The following is a 14,212-nucleotide window of genomic DNA, read 5'->3' as shown; positions in this document are numbered from 1 at the left end:
AGGCGTGGCGATGTCAACCACGAGGACACAGCCAAAGATAGACAGATACTAGATGGGTTGCAACTGGATAACACGGATCATTTTCAGGTCAGTGCCAGTGGATACCCATAATTGTAAATGTAATTGTTTGCAGACAAAAGAATATGGCCCCAGGCAGCACAAAAAAACCTCACTCATTCGTTGTAGTTAATGTTTCAATTTCGTTTTGGAAAAAAATTTCGTTATGTTTTATGAATTGGTTCCGTTATATGGTGGCATGACAACGAAAACAGTGCTGCTTGCTCTGGCAGTGGTTTCGATTATCATCTTTGACACCTCCCCCCAACTGAACTGTACTACTGCAAACAAACCACATCATCTGCGTCACGGCACCGTGTTGTACGCCCTTGCTGTCACTGTCAGCCATTTTACATAGCCAGCTAACTGAGCTCAAGTAGTTAGCACAATCGCGAGACCGAATAACAATTTCTCTATACAGCTAACAACCGTGTGAAGTGTGAAAATGGAGACCGAAGGCCAAGTTGACTTCAGCACTGATGAATTTCCAGAGGGCTCCAAAATAAACGCTAGCAAAAACCTTCAGGATGATGGGTAAGTTGGAGCGAGTTAGCACTAGCAAGGGTGACAAGCCATGGGGTATCACTAATCCCTGGTACGAAAACGGTTCGTGATATACAATATGATCTCACATCACGTCAGGTGTGACAATGTTGTGTTCATAGCTGAATTGCTTAAGTCTTCCAACAGAAAACATGTACAAATGCGACTTGTATGTGCACACGTATAATAAAAAAAAACTGTACGTGGCATTTCATTTCAGCAATTAGTCCAACCCAAAACCTAGCTAACTGTGCGCGGTTATAAAGCACACTAGCTCGATAAAAGTTGGGTAGCTAGCTAGCTATATTGATTAAATGTCATTATGATCCTAAGTGCCACATTGATCTCCATTACAGCAAAATGTTCATTGGCGGGCTTAGTTGGGACACCAGCAAAACGGACCTCACAGATTACCTGTCAAAGTTTGGAGAGGTGCTGGACTGCACCATCAAAACAGACCTAATGACAGGTCGGTCCCGAGGCTTCGGCTTTGTCCTCTTTAAAGATGCTGATAGTGTGGAGAGGGTGAGTACTGAACCACAGAGTTGCTAATAACGATAATAGTAATATATATAGATATCAAAACATGTGAACACCCAAGCTTTATATGCCAAATTGCCAACACACCAGCAAAAACAAAACATGAGTATACATTCAATAAATCACCACAAGCACTTAAAGACAATATTACATAGAATTACATAGGAACCATGAAATAATGAAGATTAACAGTCATGTAATTGCAATGATTGTGCCTATTGCAGGTCTTGGAGCTGAAGGAACACAAACTGGATGGGAAACTGATTGACCCCAAGCGAGCCAAAGCCATGAAGGGGAAGGAGCCGCCCAAGAAGGTTTTTGTTGGCGGCCTCAGCCCAGATACTCCAGAGGAAGAAATCCGGGAATACTTTGGCAATTTTGGAGATGTAAGTTATGGACACAGAGAGACAGTGGAAGCTAAGTGATAAAAAAAGAAAAGAAAAGTTGATATTATTGTTCAGTTAAAGTGTTCACAGGCTGCTGCATGCACCCAAAGTTAAATCTTTCAGTGGAGACTCTTCTATGCAACCCCCCCTGTAGACCTCATACAATGGCTATGAGATATGCAGAATAGTGTGCTATGTGTAGGCCTATTTTGTATGCCTGGCAAGCTGGTGAAACTACTTAGTGGTGTTGTATTGACAGATTGACAGCATTGAGCTTCCCATGGACACCAAAACCAACGAACGCCGGGGGTTCTGCTTTGTGACGTACGTGGAGGAAAGTCCTGTGCAGAAGCTCTTGGAGTGCAGATACCACCAAGTTGGAAGTGGAAAGGTATTGAGAAAACCCATATCTTCTAGACACACAAGCACTACAAATAATACTTGAATTGACTTGGCATAACAATTTGTGTGAACAAAAAGTGAACCAAAGTTGTTTTCAGTGTTATTTCATGTCATCACATTAATGTTATTGTGAAATGAAACTTCTGTGCGTCACTTCACTATGATTCAGGGCACCGCTGTGTTTTGAATCATGACCTTGTCACTGCCCATTATTCTCAGAAATGTAAGTGGGTGTCTTCCTGTTCACATTCCTCCCTGCTCATCAAGTTTTGTATTGCCTTTCCAGTGTGAAATCAAAGTCGCCCAGCCCAAAGAAGTGTACAGACAGCAACAGCAGCACAGAGGAGACAGGGGTTATGGAGGAGGGAGAGGGGGCGGGTACAGAGGCCGGGGACGAGGAGGTAACTATAACAGGATCTATCCTCAGTCATTGACTACTTTTACATGCATAGTTCTATGGGAATATCTAGCTAATCAGATATAATATAGGCCTAAATGTATGCTAAGTTGATTTTGTTGTTTACTTTTTGTTGGCGGGGGGGGGGTGACGACGACAATGGAGAGTTTGAACCATGTTTTGAAGCTATAAAGTGGTTCAGATGGGGCAAGACAGTTGAGTTCATAAGGCATTTTTAAGTTATTGATAAGAATCAATGGCTATATATCATTCATTTCAAAGCCCCAACATTGATATACGAATCCCAGATTGCCCCTTTAAACCAATAGAAAGTGGACAGAAGCTGAACGTTTAATTTCCGAAAAAGCTTGAAAGCGTAATATTGACTGACAACTCACACTTGAACCTTTCTGGTTTCTCAATTTAGGTCAGAGTAACTACAACCAGGGCTATAACAACTACTATGGCCAGAACTATGGAAGCTATGGCAACGGATACAACCAGGGCTACAATGGCTACACTGGCTATGACTACTCTGGCTACAACTATAATAGTTATGGTTATGGACAGGGCTACGATGACTACAATGGTAAGCTAACCTATTGATGCCAACTACTAGGCCTAAATGAAGCAGTGCCTTTCAGCCCCAACAACTCATGTACTTCTCGATCAAACAACAGGTGCAAGTCTCCTTGTATGTATTCAATAGCTCTGGAAAAATAAACATGTCTGTAATTCTGCCTGCCTTGGGTTTCTTTGCTCTGATGCATGTTTGTGAAATATCACCATATCCAGGCAGTGCTGTATATTTGATGGGTAAACACTTGCAATATTCTTCTTCATTTAAGCCAATAATAGTTCTGCAAGATACTGATTTCATTTATATAGCTTACACTTAGTTACTATACTCAAAAATACTACCTGTATTTTGATTTCCAGGTAGGCATAAATGGTGAAAACAATAGCTAAGGTGGTGTCTCTGTGTACACATGGTATTCACACATGATTTATAGCAAAATCTGACAGTGTCATTCTGTGCGTATACAAGGCTCTCATAACATTTAAATTGGAATTCCAAGTTTAAGTAAAGTGGTTAATAGACGCGTACTGTACACTTAATGTGTAGCTTAGATCCCACAGAACAATTGCAACTTCTTGCTGGAGTAATACAAAAGAGAAACCAACTCCATGGCTGTACTACTATTTACTTTACTATCAACAATTTGCTCTCTTACATTGCCTTTTAATGTGTTATCCTAATCTCCTAACCCTTAACCTTCTCACAGGCCAGCAGAGCAGCTATGGGAAGGCATCTCGAGAGAGCACAACCCACCAGAACAACTACCAGCCCTACTGATGCAACAAACACCTACTTAGAATTCTGGTAAGATTGCAATCCAAGTGTCATGTTAGGCTTGACTTAAAAACTTAAAGATCAATAGACACAAAAATATATTCTCAAACTTATAAAGAGAGAAAGCAAGTGGTTACCATTGCCATGCATCCCATTTTGAAAGATAAATCTAAAATAATGTCTATAGATCTTTAATTGCAAAATGCTTGTCTAGCGGTTTGCTTTTTATTAAGCTCTCCAGAAAAACGTAAGCGTTTTTCTGTAGATTCTCCTTTTCCCCCCTGCTTTTTAACAGGTGTTCATATGGAAATAACATAAAGAGACTTGATAGCAATGTTAACAGGTAAAGTACTGCTAAAGGGTACAAAGTAAGGACCTATCCATATTTTTTCTTTCTCTTCCTAACTCTGATATTGTACCTTGTTTGTACCTGCCAGCGGGGGACTTCATTGCAGGCCGTGTGTCACCTGACCACGACATTCTCTGGGCGTCGCACATAGCGGGCAGAGAGCACGGCATGCACAAGAAAACGCTGTCCTGTGGTATGGTCTCTTCCAACTTCCTGTACCAGCGATAAACAAAAAGAAACATAAAGAGAAAAGGAAAAATGAATCTCACTCTTTCATTTTTTAAGTTGTTCAATGTTTTCTTTAACAATTCTCTGAAATGGGTTTTTTACAGGAATTACATAAAAATGAAACCTAAAAGTGTACTTAACTGCTGTATTGTGTATTCTCTTTTTATTTTAGTGGTCTTGTGTTTCAGTTGTGGAGCTTCAGTGTTTTTTAATTTGTTTTTCTATAATGATCCCCTCTTAAATTGCTTAAACTCATAATGCTTGCTTTTTCTTTATAGCCCTTAGAGAACTTCAATTGATAAACACCACAAACCTTTTTTTAAACTTAGGTGTTAAAGGTCATATGTAAACCAGCTTTATGACGCCATAAAAAGCTGACACACAAAATTGCATATTTGAGCTATTGTGTACGACTAAAAACATCTGCCAAATTGTTTCATTTTGTAGACAGATGGAATAGTGAGAGAGCTATATCATTTGAATTTGCTCCTTTATGGTGAAATCATCCACCAATTCAGTGGAGCTGAAGCTTTTGCTGGCTGGTGAGCTGTTGGCTACAGTACAGTATGTGAAGCTGCGAGTTGTACATATGATCTTTAAAACGGAATGGAGACATAAAACGTAATAGTTTAAAGTTGACAGCACAAGAAGTTTAACAGTGAGACATGGACGTGCTCTCTTTTTCAGTGGAAAGTTCTTTGAGAGATCTGAAATGAGTAAATTCTTATCTTGTGTCCTTGTTCGCAGACGGGCTGGCTGGCCGGAGAGTGACCCTGTAACCTGGTGGCAGCTTTGGGGAATCCTGTCCTGTCCTGAGATCAGCTCATGTCTAAACAGCCCTCATTTCGTTGTCCTCCTCCTGAGATGAAGCTGACATGCTGTGTGTCTGACTTTGTAAATAGTGAGGCTGTTTTTGGTTCGTGTTCTTTCCCCTCCCCTTCGCCTTGTACTCTGCAGAGGCTGTAGGTCTAGGATTCATTGTGATTTAATGTGTTCTTATACCTTGATTTTGATCTTGTCCTGTTTTGTTTTAAAAGTTGATTTTCTGCAGTTTTTGCATTAAGGGATTATTAAAGAGGGTACAAAACTGAAATTAACTTGATTGCTATTATTTTATAGACTGTCTTTTGATAGAAATACATGCCTCTATCAACTGCCATATTTGATCAACTGCCATGGGTCAAAGATAAGCCTACATTACACAAGACAGTATAGATCAAAGATTAATTACTGTCATTACTGAATACTGTATATAGGCTAATTTGCCTTGAAATGTTTAAATACTAGTGGCGCAGCGCCACTCTTACATTCTTTGGGGAGAGCCATGAAGGTAATATATAGATGTTTAACCACAGTTTAAAAGTGTAATATCTTTGGTTTATCTAACTTCTATCAGAAACTGCTCAACTCTTGTAAAGGGAGAGTTGCAATAATAGTTTGTTGATCCATTGCGCATCTGTAGACTATCTAGTGGGCTATCCAATGGGGCCACCATGGTTTGTGCAATTTGTACTGTATTTGACAGAAACTGATAGAAGAGAATTTAGAATATGCTGATATCAATCTGAAGCCACTCTAGCTACTAGTACTAGCTTGAATGCACCTCCCTCAGCCAGTCCCACCATTTTATACATGACGCCATGTTATGCTAACATTAGCTAGATAGCAAGCCATCATCCACCGGTGTTTCTTTAAAGGTTACCTGACAAAAGTTGTGCAGCCAGCCAGTCATTGCCAACGAAACAAAAGGGCATGTTCAACCACTGTGTCTAATGATAGATTTATGCCTTGCATCTGATTGTTGGCTGGCTAGCTGGCTAGCTACCTGGGGGCAAATTAGAGCGATTCGCAGCTCCAGCGCAACTTCGAGGAGACACGCAACACCGACATTGAACTGTTTGACGAGCTAGCAAGTCAGCAATTTGTGCGACATCAAAAATGTCAGAGGACCTTGAAATCGGTGAAGATCCAATTATGATGAAAATGGAGGAAGACGGAGAGGCAAGCAGTGAGGAGCAGATGCCGACGACTGCAGAGGTGCATGGCCTGGGCGGAGAGTCCGAGGGATCAAAGATTGATGCAAGCAGAAATGAAGAGGATGAGGGGTGAGACATCTTAATGTTGGTTAGCTAGCTCTCCGGTCCTACCCACTCAGTCCTACTCTAGTCTGTTGCTGACCAGACAGGTTGATGATTTACTGACGGGTGGTACCTTCTTGTTTTGGCTGGTCATTTCTATTTTAGTCTTCATGGCTCTTATCTAAAGTCATATAGAGATGGTGATGCATTAGCTTGCTATTATCGATGTGATTGATGCAACAAGCAAGCTACACGAGTTTAGAATTCTGCACATGGAAAAAAAATGGAAAGATATTGTTTTGGCTGATCATTTCTATTTTAGTCTTCATGGCTCTTATCTAAAGTCATATAGAGATGGTGATGCATTAGCTTGCTATTATCGATGTGATTGATGCAACAAGCAAGCTACACGAGTTTAGAATTCTGCACATGGAAAACAAATGGAAAGATATTTTATAACAAACTGGCACTATCAGGTGCGCCAAGGAATGTTATACTGTAGCTAAGCCTACAGCCTATCTCAAATAAAGTTCAGGGACTGGAATGATTGCTTGATAAAACACAGGAGTAAGCCTACAGTTCTAATCACAAAAGCAAATATTGAAATAATGTAATATTGGGTATCCATTATTATAATTTATAGTTTATTTAATATTTTTCATAAATCCTAAAAAAAAAGGCTCTTGAATGTCTGTGTTCAAACTCTGTCTGCAGAAAAATGTTTGTTGGCGGCCTTAGCTGGGACACAACCAAGAAGGATTTGAAAGATTACTTCTCCAAGTTTGGGGAGGTAGTAGACTGCACACTAAAGCTGGACCCCATGACAGGCCGGTCCAGGGGATTTGGATTTGTGTTGTTTAAAGAAGCCGACAGTGTTGATAAGGTAGGCTATTTCTGTGTCTGCTTTTGATTAAATGAATTATCAGCATTGTTTTAAGTTGTTTTACTGTCTAATTTGTGCAAAAGCTAATGTTTCCTATATAGGTTGGCCTATTAATCAACACATTGGGTGGTATATACTGTAATCATAGGCCTTAATAGAAGATTAAGATTAAGATGTCTGAGTTGAAGGGAATACTGTATCTGGATTCCATGGGAGTTATTGCTATCCTGGAAAGTAGCCTCTTTTGTTTGTTATTGCTTTGATGTGAAATATCGGGTTTGTGGAATTTGAATCAGGCCTGTTTAATGAAGGTTGAATTTAGTTGAAATTGTAATCCCTATAGAGCCTATTTAAGTGACCACATGCTGCAAAATTCTGCAAAGTTAATGATTGATGTTTATTTTTAGTTGTCCTTTCAGAACAAGGGGATTATAGTGTCCATACTAGTAAAATGGGTATACTTCTTTGTTGCCTGCCTCCTCCCATAGGTCACTTTACAAAAGGAACACAAGCTTAATGGAAAGGTAATTGATCCTAAAAAAGCCAAAGCGATGAAGAACAAGGAACCCATCATGAAGATTTTTGTAGGCGGTCTCTCTCCAGACACTCCTGAGGAGAAGATCAGAGAGTACTTTGGTGCCTTTGGTGAGGTAAACTCCTTTTTTGTGTCACCACTTGTACATTTAGATTTTCTACCCGTGCCATTAAGTATTTACGCATTGGTGCCAGTCTGTTTCAGCTCTAGCCAACTTGACATCACCTTGTCAAGGAAGATAAAATGTAGAAACTGACATGTGCCCTGGCAATTAATGATCTCATCACCCAGATGGAGGGAGCAATGACGACAGGAAGGAAAGGTGCTTTTCAAGAGTATTCAAACAGGGCCCAAGTGAGAACCCTGTCCTGACTAACTGACGTTTCCCTTTTCTACCCCAAATTCTATACAGTAAATAAATTGTCACTGTGAACAGGTGGAGTCCATCGAGCTGCCCATGGAAAACAAAACAAATAAAAGAAGAGGTTTCTGTTTCATAACCTTCAAAGACGAGGAGCCGGTGAAGAAGATCATGGAGAAAAAGTACCACAATATAGGACTAAGCAAGGTATAACACCTTCTTGGAACAACTATTTATTCTTGGAACAACTCTTTAGCCTTTTCTCATTTCTTTCATTTTGAAATACAAGGTGATGTTAGACGATTCCATTCATAAAAGGGGGATCATAAGAACAGCATTCAAAGAGAATAGAAGTGGTTACACCACTTCACTATACCACTGAGACGTTGAGAACAGTATATTGCATGTTGCATTACAGCATGCCTACACAGACACACTCTTATTTCTGTCGTCAGTGTGAAATTAAGGTGGCAATGTCCAAGGAGCAGTACCAGCAGCAGCAGCATTGGGGAGGCAGAGGGGGATACTCATCCAGGTCGCATGGCAGAGGTGGTAAGTCGAGTATAAAGTACAAATATCAATGCTTTCTGAGTCAATATTTGCATACAGTGAGAATGAAGATGATTGTATTACATCTGAAATTATACAGCAATCGTGAAATTATGTGGTTTGTTAAATTGTCTGGTTTTCTTGCCAATAAATGAATCCAAAATAGTATTCATGCATGTATATTAAAAATGGTACATTGCAGGTCCCAATCAAAATTGGAACCAAGGATATGGCAACTATTGGAACCAAGGGTATGGCAATTACGGCAATTATGGATACAACAATCAAGGCTATGGAGGATATGGTGGCTATGATTACTCTGGTTACAACAACTACTACGGTTATGGTGACTACAGCGGTATGTCATCTTGTTGGTGATCTCACACTGAATGGAACTATATAACTTTGTCAATAAAATGTGGATGTGTGGGTAATTTGACAATAATGGTCTACAAACCGTTAATTATAATGTATTTTCATGTACTCAAAATATTGTTTATATTTCCTTTGAATGAAATTCCAGCATGCTGTTTACAAGTGAAATTACATCTCTATTTTTTTTTTCAAAATAAATACAAATGTTTAAATATATTACTTTTTTCAATGTTTTTTATTTGTATGTCATCATTGATTCAGAACATTCTCGTGTGATTTCACTTCACTAAAATTAAAATCACTGTGTGTGAAGATCTTAAAACATCTTATCATTTATAATCATGTAATTACCTTTATGTTTGTGTGTGCCCAACCCATAGATCAGCAGGGTGGATATGGCAAGTCCCCAAGGCGAGGTGGTCATCAAAACAGTTACAAGCCATACTAAAGTGAACATCCCACACATTCAAGCAGGTATGTTACCATTACGACAAATCTAGGTTAAGTATGCTATATTCACTTCTCTGTATGATAATGTAATTGCATAATTTTTTTTCTCTTTTAAAGTTTCTCACAGCACCCTGAAGTGCTTTACAGTAATGGTAACATAAAGGCTACAGTCTTTTGTGGCGATTACTTTAACAGCCGGCCTTCTGCTGCCTCTTTTGAGACATTTTGTAACTGTAAAGTTAACAGGTAAAGTACTGCTACTACAGTAAATGGATGCCAGAGTTAAGGATTTGCAAGGAAAAAGAAGAATGTTGTCTTCTAACTCTGACATATACCTTGTTTGTACCTGCCAGCGGAGCTTCCTTGCAGGCCATGAGCTGACTCCCAGATACTCTCAGGCCCGCTCAATGCGGACCGGGTACGAGAGGCGTACGCTCTCGAATGCTGCCATTTGGTATGGTCTTCCAACATCCTGTATCAGCATTGTAAACAAAACAAAGTGGGAAAACGTCCAGCTTTGTCCTCTGACTTTTTATTTTAATTTCTTTAATTGCTTTTTTAATTGTAAAAACTAAAATACACTTATGTAATTTTAATGTCATTTTTTACAGGCCCCTACTCCCCCACAAGTACTGTAATGGTAAAATATGACATCATACTGAGAAAATAACTATTTACTTTTCAAAGGATACGTACGGCTTTCTCTGGACTTTCCAGTGTCTTTTAATATATGCATTCCTAATCTTACCTGTAATGCTTGCTTTCTTTATTTAGCCCTTGTAGCAGTTATAGCCAGTAGTCCATGAGCTAAAACCTGGTTTGTACTTGGATGTCACTGGTTGGAGAAGTGCGTTATTTTTGTACTTGTATTGTTTGTTTGTGTTATTGACAGCGGTGGGAAAAGCTCCTTTTTTTAAACATGGTTAATTTCCCTCTAACAAATTCTCTTTTTAACCTTTTGAAAAACATCAAGTTTCAAAGTATCACTGTTTCCAGAAATTTGCATGTAATGCTTTATTTATTGTGTATTTTTTGACCAATTGAAGGCTTCACTTATTCGTTTTGTATTTAGCCTTTGTCGCACTTCAGGATTTCTAGCTTATGGACTAACTTTTTTTTAAATTCTTAATTTGTAAAACGTATTCTTATCTCTCATTTGTTTGTGTTTTCTTAATGAACAATGTAAAGACGGGGGATTCCTCTGACGTGTGTGTGTGTGGTTATAGCCCTATCAGTGTGTAGTATCTTTCATAATTGATAGTTTGACTTGTTTGTCTTTTTCAGGCTTCAAGGTGATGGAAGAATGGAACATGTCTTCTGATGAAGCATTGGCAGGAGAGGTGACAGTATTCAGTCAAGATTTTCCTTTATTATGGACAGATTGTGAAAGGAAAGAATATTCAGTTATCTATATTTACTTTATGTTCAACGTTGTTCAATTTGTTGTATCTTGTAAAGCTTTTAAAGTTTCATATGTGTCTTGTGTTGAGTTACACTGTGTGCAACAGATATTCCAAATTATATTTAAGAGATTATTCACTTCCTCACAGACAGATCCATTGTGTTAAATGTGGACCACATGTTTTCTGAAAACAGCTTTTGTTAAGTCGTCGATGACCATCAGTAAATGTAGTATAATTGGTAATGTAGTAAAGTTATGTATATGTTCATGAACACATACAAAGAGGAACATGAAATTAATCTTAATTCTTTATCATAGTTGTCACTCAAAATTTAAACATTTTGTTAATATATTTGACATATAAATATTATGTACAGAAGAATGTAGAACATTCAGAAATGCATTAAAAAAAAATAAACAATATAAATCATGTGTATTTTGATTACTGTATTGAAGAGGAAGTTCAACCTGAACGGTTTGCTACGTAATGCTTCACCTTTGGTCAGCAACTCACCACAGGAGTGTGCAGGAAGTATTATGGTTGCCAGTGATGGCTGCCATTCAGTACAATATTTACAGCAACTGAATGTTTGGTGGAAAACTTGTTTATGATAATCAATTCAAGCAAGGACTACCAATATGGTAGTGTAAAAGTGTAAAACAGCCTCTAGACTAGACTACCCAATATTGGGATTAATTATTTGTTACATTTATAAAGGCTTTATATATAAAGTGCCTATTTATCCTTGAATACTGTGACATGTAACAGTGAGATGTCTGCAAACCATTCTGTGAAACCTGTGATTGCATTTTAAAGTGCTCATTAAATTTCAAATTCAATTATGAACAAGGATTTTGAAATTATAAAAATACACAATGAAAAGTATTTTAAAAGGATGAAATTAAAATATCAAATGAAATGTGTCACACATTCTCTAACAACAATCATAAACATGTGAAATGTTATTTTCCACATGTATTTAAACAGTGCAGCTTGCATCCCCCTTGTTGAGGACTAAAATGAAACCTCAGTAATATTGCAATTCTGTAAGGAGGTTTAAGTTGGAATGGTACCAGTAGCAAACAGGATAATGAAGATGACAATGATCAGCACTATAACACCAATAATAATCCTCATCTTTGTGTTTTTCCACCAGAATTTCCGGGCAATCCGCGTGGATGTCCTTTGAAATGAGTCTGCCTGAAAAAGGGAAGGAATTTCAAAATGTTAATTTAAATGTAGAGTTCCTCAAAATGATCAATGTTGTAGGTATGTGTGAGCATTTAGATTGACAAACTAAATCAATTAATATACTCATAATACACCAATTCATAATTCATAATGCACCTTTATAAACATAAGCGCTAGAGCCTTGCAATATGACCTCACAAGGATGAAAGATAAAGGGAAACCCGTTCACACTCTCTATCATGACACTTACGGTTGCTTGTAGGTCATCTGTCTTGTCAATCAAATCATCTAACCTCTCTCCCCGCTCCAGCACTTTGTTGATGTTGTCCTTAAGTATGACTTGAACATCGTTGACTTGGCCCTGCACTTGGTCAAGCTTAGTTGAGGGTTGCGGTTGAGAACTGAAGTCAGCCTTCACGAGAGGGAGAAAGGATAGTATTTGCTCAGAATAATTTGAACAAATATGAAATAAAAACAGTCTTCAGAATAACATGACAGTTTATTAGAATGTGAGGCCCTTTTTATGACTCAATGCATTGGTCAACCCATAGGCCAATACAATGTACTCTATATGAACAAGTCTGAAAGCAAGGTTGGGTAAATACTGCCTTTTGGCCTTATCAGTCAGCCCTTCCTTTATTGACGCTTTCCTGACAAGAACGTTCTCTTCACTTCCACTAATACAGGTCACTGGATTATTTTGTCCCAAAGGTTCTTTCAATGTTAAACATCCTTGAACTCTGAGGTGAATTTACTTACATGCAAATCACATAAACATGTTTCTGGTCACATTTTCTTTCTATTCTATTATTCCTCGTCTCTGCATTTAAATCAAACGCAAACTTTTCAGATATATCATTAGTGTGCCCCCAAGGCACATTACTGTTTTACAAGTTTCATCTGACACGGTACAAATCCAACACTTACCATGTCAGTACTGTTTCCCTCTGCCACAACAGACAGAGCTTGTCCTTAACAGACAGTAAATGTTATACAAGGACTAATCCAAACTCACTACTAGCATAGTAAATAACTACAAACAAGTATGCTTCTAGCAGCTGTACGCTGAGACATGAGCACGAATAGACAGGTACACACAAGTCTCACACAGAGATGCCCCTCCCTGTGTGATTACATATTAACTACTGCTGCACTGGAAGTCCACCATTGGCCTAACACGAGTCAGTCATCTCTGCATATTTTTTTTTTTTTTTTTTTGCAGTTCACTCAACATGGCAGGACAGCATATTGTGCCAATGTTTCCATGTTTAGAAAAACACAGAGACTTCTATATGATGAGTAGCCTATGAATGAACGGAACACACCAAATAGTACACCCAACATGGAACATTGCTTTGAATAGAGTCTGTTCTACTAGTTCTAAATCTGTGTGTTTTTAGGACATACCATTAGCTGGCCGAGCACATGATGCAGGTCAGCACTGAACTCATAGGGCTGGGCAAAGGTCACTTTGTTTATCAGAGGGCTGTTAGCAAAGAAGCTGCAGATCTGAAAGGCAATAAAAAAAGTTAAGTCATCTGCCATGGCTGGTGTTGTTCCTGCTCCCAGCATAGTACCAGGAAGAGAATTGCACACCCTATTTGAATAGGCTGAACTCTTGTTGTTTAAAGGAGTCGCCCAGACCATGAATATTCTTTCATATTGTCATGTTACTGTGATGTTACAGAATTGTTGAAATGTCATTCTTCTGTATCCTTTTCTTTACACAAAACACTTGAAATAAACAATATGAAAGAGAGAGTGTTAATGCTATTCTACAGTATGTCTTGTCATAGGTTCGTAGGGGAGTGCAGTATTTGGTTGTAAACAGACCTCATTAAGAAATCTATGGGCCCTCCTGGACTCAAAGCCAAGCTCTGTGACACAGATGTAAAACACTCCATGTTCTGACAGAATGTGGTATCTGAAACTGATTGTTCATAACAAACACATTATGGCTTGTGGCCTAGATGGATGTTTTACTCAGTGCAGCAAACCTTGTGTGCTTTTAGTTTAGTATTTAGATTTTCCCATTTTAATTATTAGCCCATTACTTGGAGTGCCTTTCAATAATTTGTTACGGGGCAACCAAATACCCAGATGGAATGAGGAGTCAAATACAATGCCGTTG

General features: G+C 38.5%; 3 protein-coding genes across 6 annotated transcripts in view; 2 read left to right on the top strand and 1 right to left on the bottom strand.

Annotated features, from left to right (window-relative positions):
* Window positions 1-125: 125 nt before the first annotated feature.
* On the top strand, window positions 126-5,349 carry hnrnpdl (heterogeneous nuclear ribonucleoprotein D-like). 2 transcript variants are annotated; one of them, XR_014554219.1, is made up of 9 exons: window positions 126-591; window positions 957-1,125; window positions 1,365-1,526; window positions 1,786-1,917; window positions 2,215-2,329; window positions 2,753-2,914; window positions 3,612-3,709; window positions 4,117-4,221; window positions 5,004-5,349. XR_014554219.1 is itself a non-coding variant. In XM_083670162.1 (8 exons), exons 1-7 carry the CDS (start codon window positions 503-505, stop codon window positions 3,680-3,682), a joined length of 900 nt encoding a protein of 299 aa, XP_083526288.1. In that variant the 5' UTR covers window positions 126-502; the 3' UTR covers window positions 3,683-3,709; window positions 5,004-5,349. The 2 variants fall into 2 exon arrangements, 1 of the variants encoding a protein (XP_083526288.1); XM_083670162.1 differs by lacking the exon at window positions 4,117-4,221.
* Window positions 5,350-5,895: 546 nt separating this feature from the next.
* hnrnpd (heterogeneous nuclear ribonucleoprotein D) lies at window positions 5,896-11,825 on the top strand. 3 transcript variants are annotated; one of them, XR_014554231.1, is made up of 9 exons: window positions 5,896-6,361; window positions 7,049-7,217; window positions 7,706-7,867; window positions 8,189-8,320; window positions 8,569-8,665; window positions 8,865-9,020; window positions 9,418-9,511; window positions 9,841-9,941; window positions 10,772-11,825. XR_014554231.1 is itself a non-coding variant. In XM_083670610.1 (8 exons), exons 1-7 carry the CDS (start codon window positions 6,195-6,197, stop codon window positions 9,483-9,485), a joined length of 951 nt encoding a protein of 316 aa, XP_083526736.1. In that variant the 5' UTR covers window positions 5,896-6,194; the 3' UTR covers window positions 9,486-9,511; window positions 10,772-11,825. The 3 variants fall into 3 exon arrangements, 2 of the variants coding, with proteins under 2 accessions (XP_083526736.1, XP_083526735.1); XM_083670610.1 differs by lacking the exon at window positions 9,841-9,941; XM_083670609.1 differs by having other exon boundaries at window positions 9,841-11,825.
* LOC310805081 (vesicle-associated membrane protein 7) overlaps window positions 11,185-14,212 on the bottom strand; it is a gene marked incomplete at its 5' end in the record, with an annotated part of 3,498 nt that continues 470 nt past the window's right edge. The window contains 4 exons of the mRNA XM_083670611.1: window positions 11,185-12,090; window positions 12,332-12,493; window positions 13,489-13,590; window positions 13,915-14,011. Coding sequence (XP_083526737.1) covers window positions 11,947-12,090; window positions 12,332-12,493; window positions 13,489-13,590; window positions 13,915-14,011 — 505 coding nt within the window. The 3' untranslated portion in view covers window positions 11,185-11,946. The remainder of the gene's footprint in view (window positions 12,091-12,331; window positions 12,494-13,488; window positions 13,591-13,914; window positions 14,012-14,212) is intronic.

Source organism: Argentina silus (genome assembly GCF_951799395.1).
Source record: "Argentina silus genome assembly, chromosome: 5".
NCBI classification, from domain to species: Eukaryota; Metazoa; Chordata; class Actinopteri; order Argentiniformes; family Argentinidae; genus Argentina; species Argentina silus.
This window is presented reverse-complemented; position numbering and strand designations above follow the sequence as displayed.

Bases quoted from the DNA above. Each gene is read 5' to 3' on its own strand.
- hnrnpdl (XM_083670162.1), top strand. From the start codon at position 503: ATGGAGACCGAAGGCCAAGTTGACTTCAGCACTGATGAATTTCCAGAG. The intron at 1,527-1,785 runs GTAAGTTATGGA...TTGTATTGACAG, and splicing joins ACTTTGGCAATTTTGGAGAT to ATTGACAGCATTGAGCTTCC. The intron at 2,330-2,752 runs GTAACTATAACA...TTCTCAATTTAG, and splicing joins CAGAGGCCGGGGACGAGGAG to GTCAGAGTAACTACAACCAG.
- hnrnpd (XM_083670610.1), top strand. From the start codon at position 6,195: ATGTCAGAGGACCTTGAAATCGGTGAAGATCCAATTATGATGAAAATG. The intron at 7,868-8,188 runs GTAAACTCCTTT...CACTGTGAACAG, and splicing joins ACTTTGGTGCCTTTGGTGAG to GTGGAGTCCATCGAGCTGCC. The intron at 8,666-8,864 runs GTAAGTCGAGTA...GGTACATTGCAG, and splicing joins CAGGTCGCATGGCAGAGGTG to GTCCCAATCAAAATTGGAAC.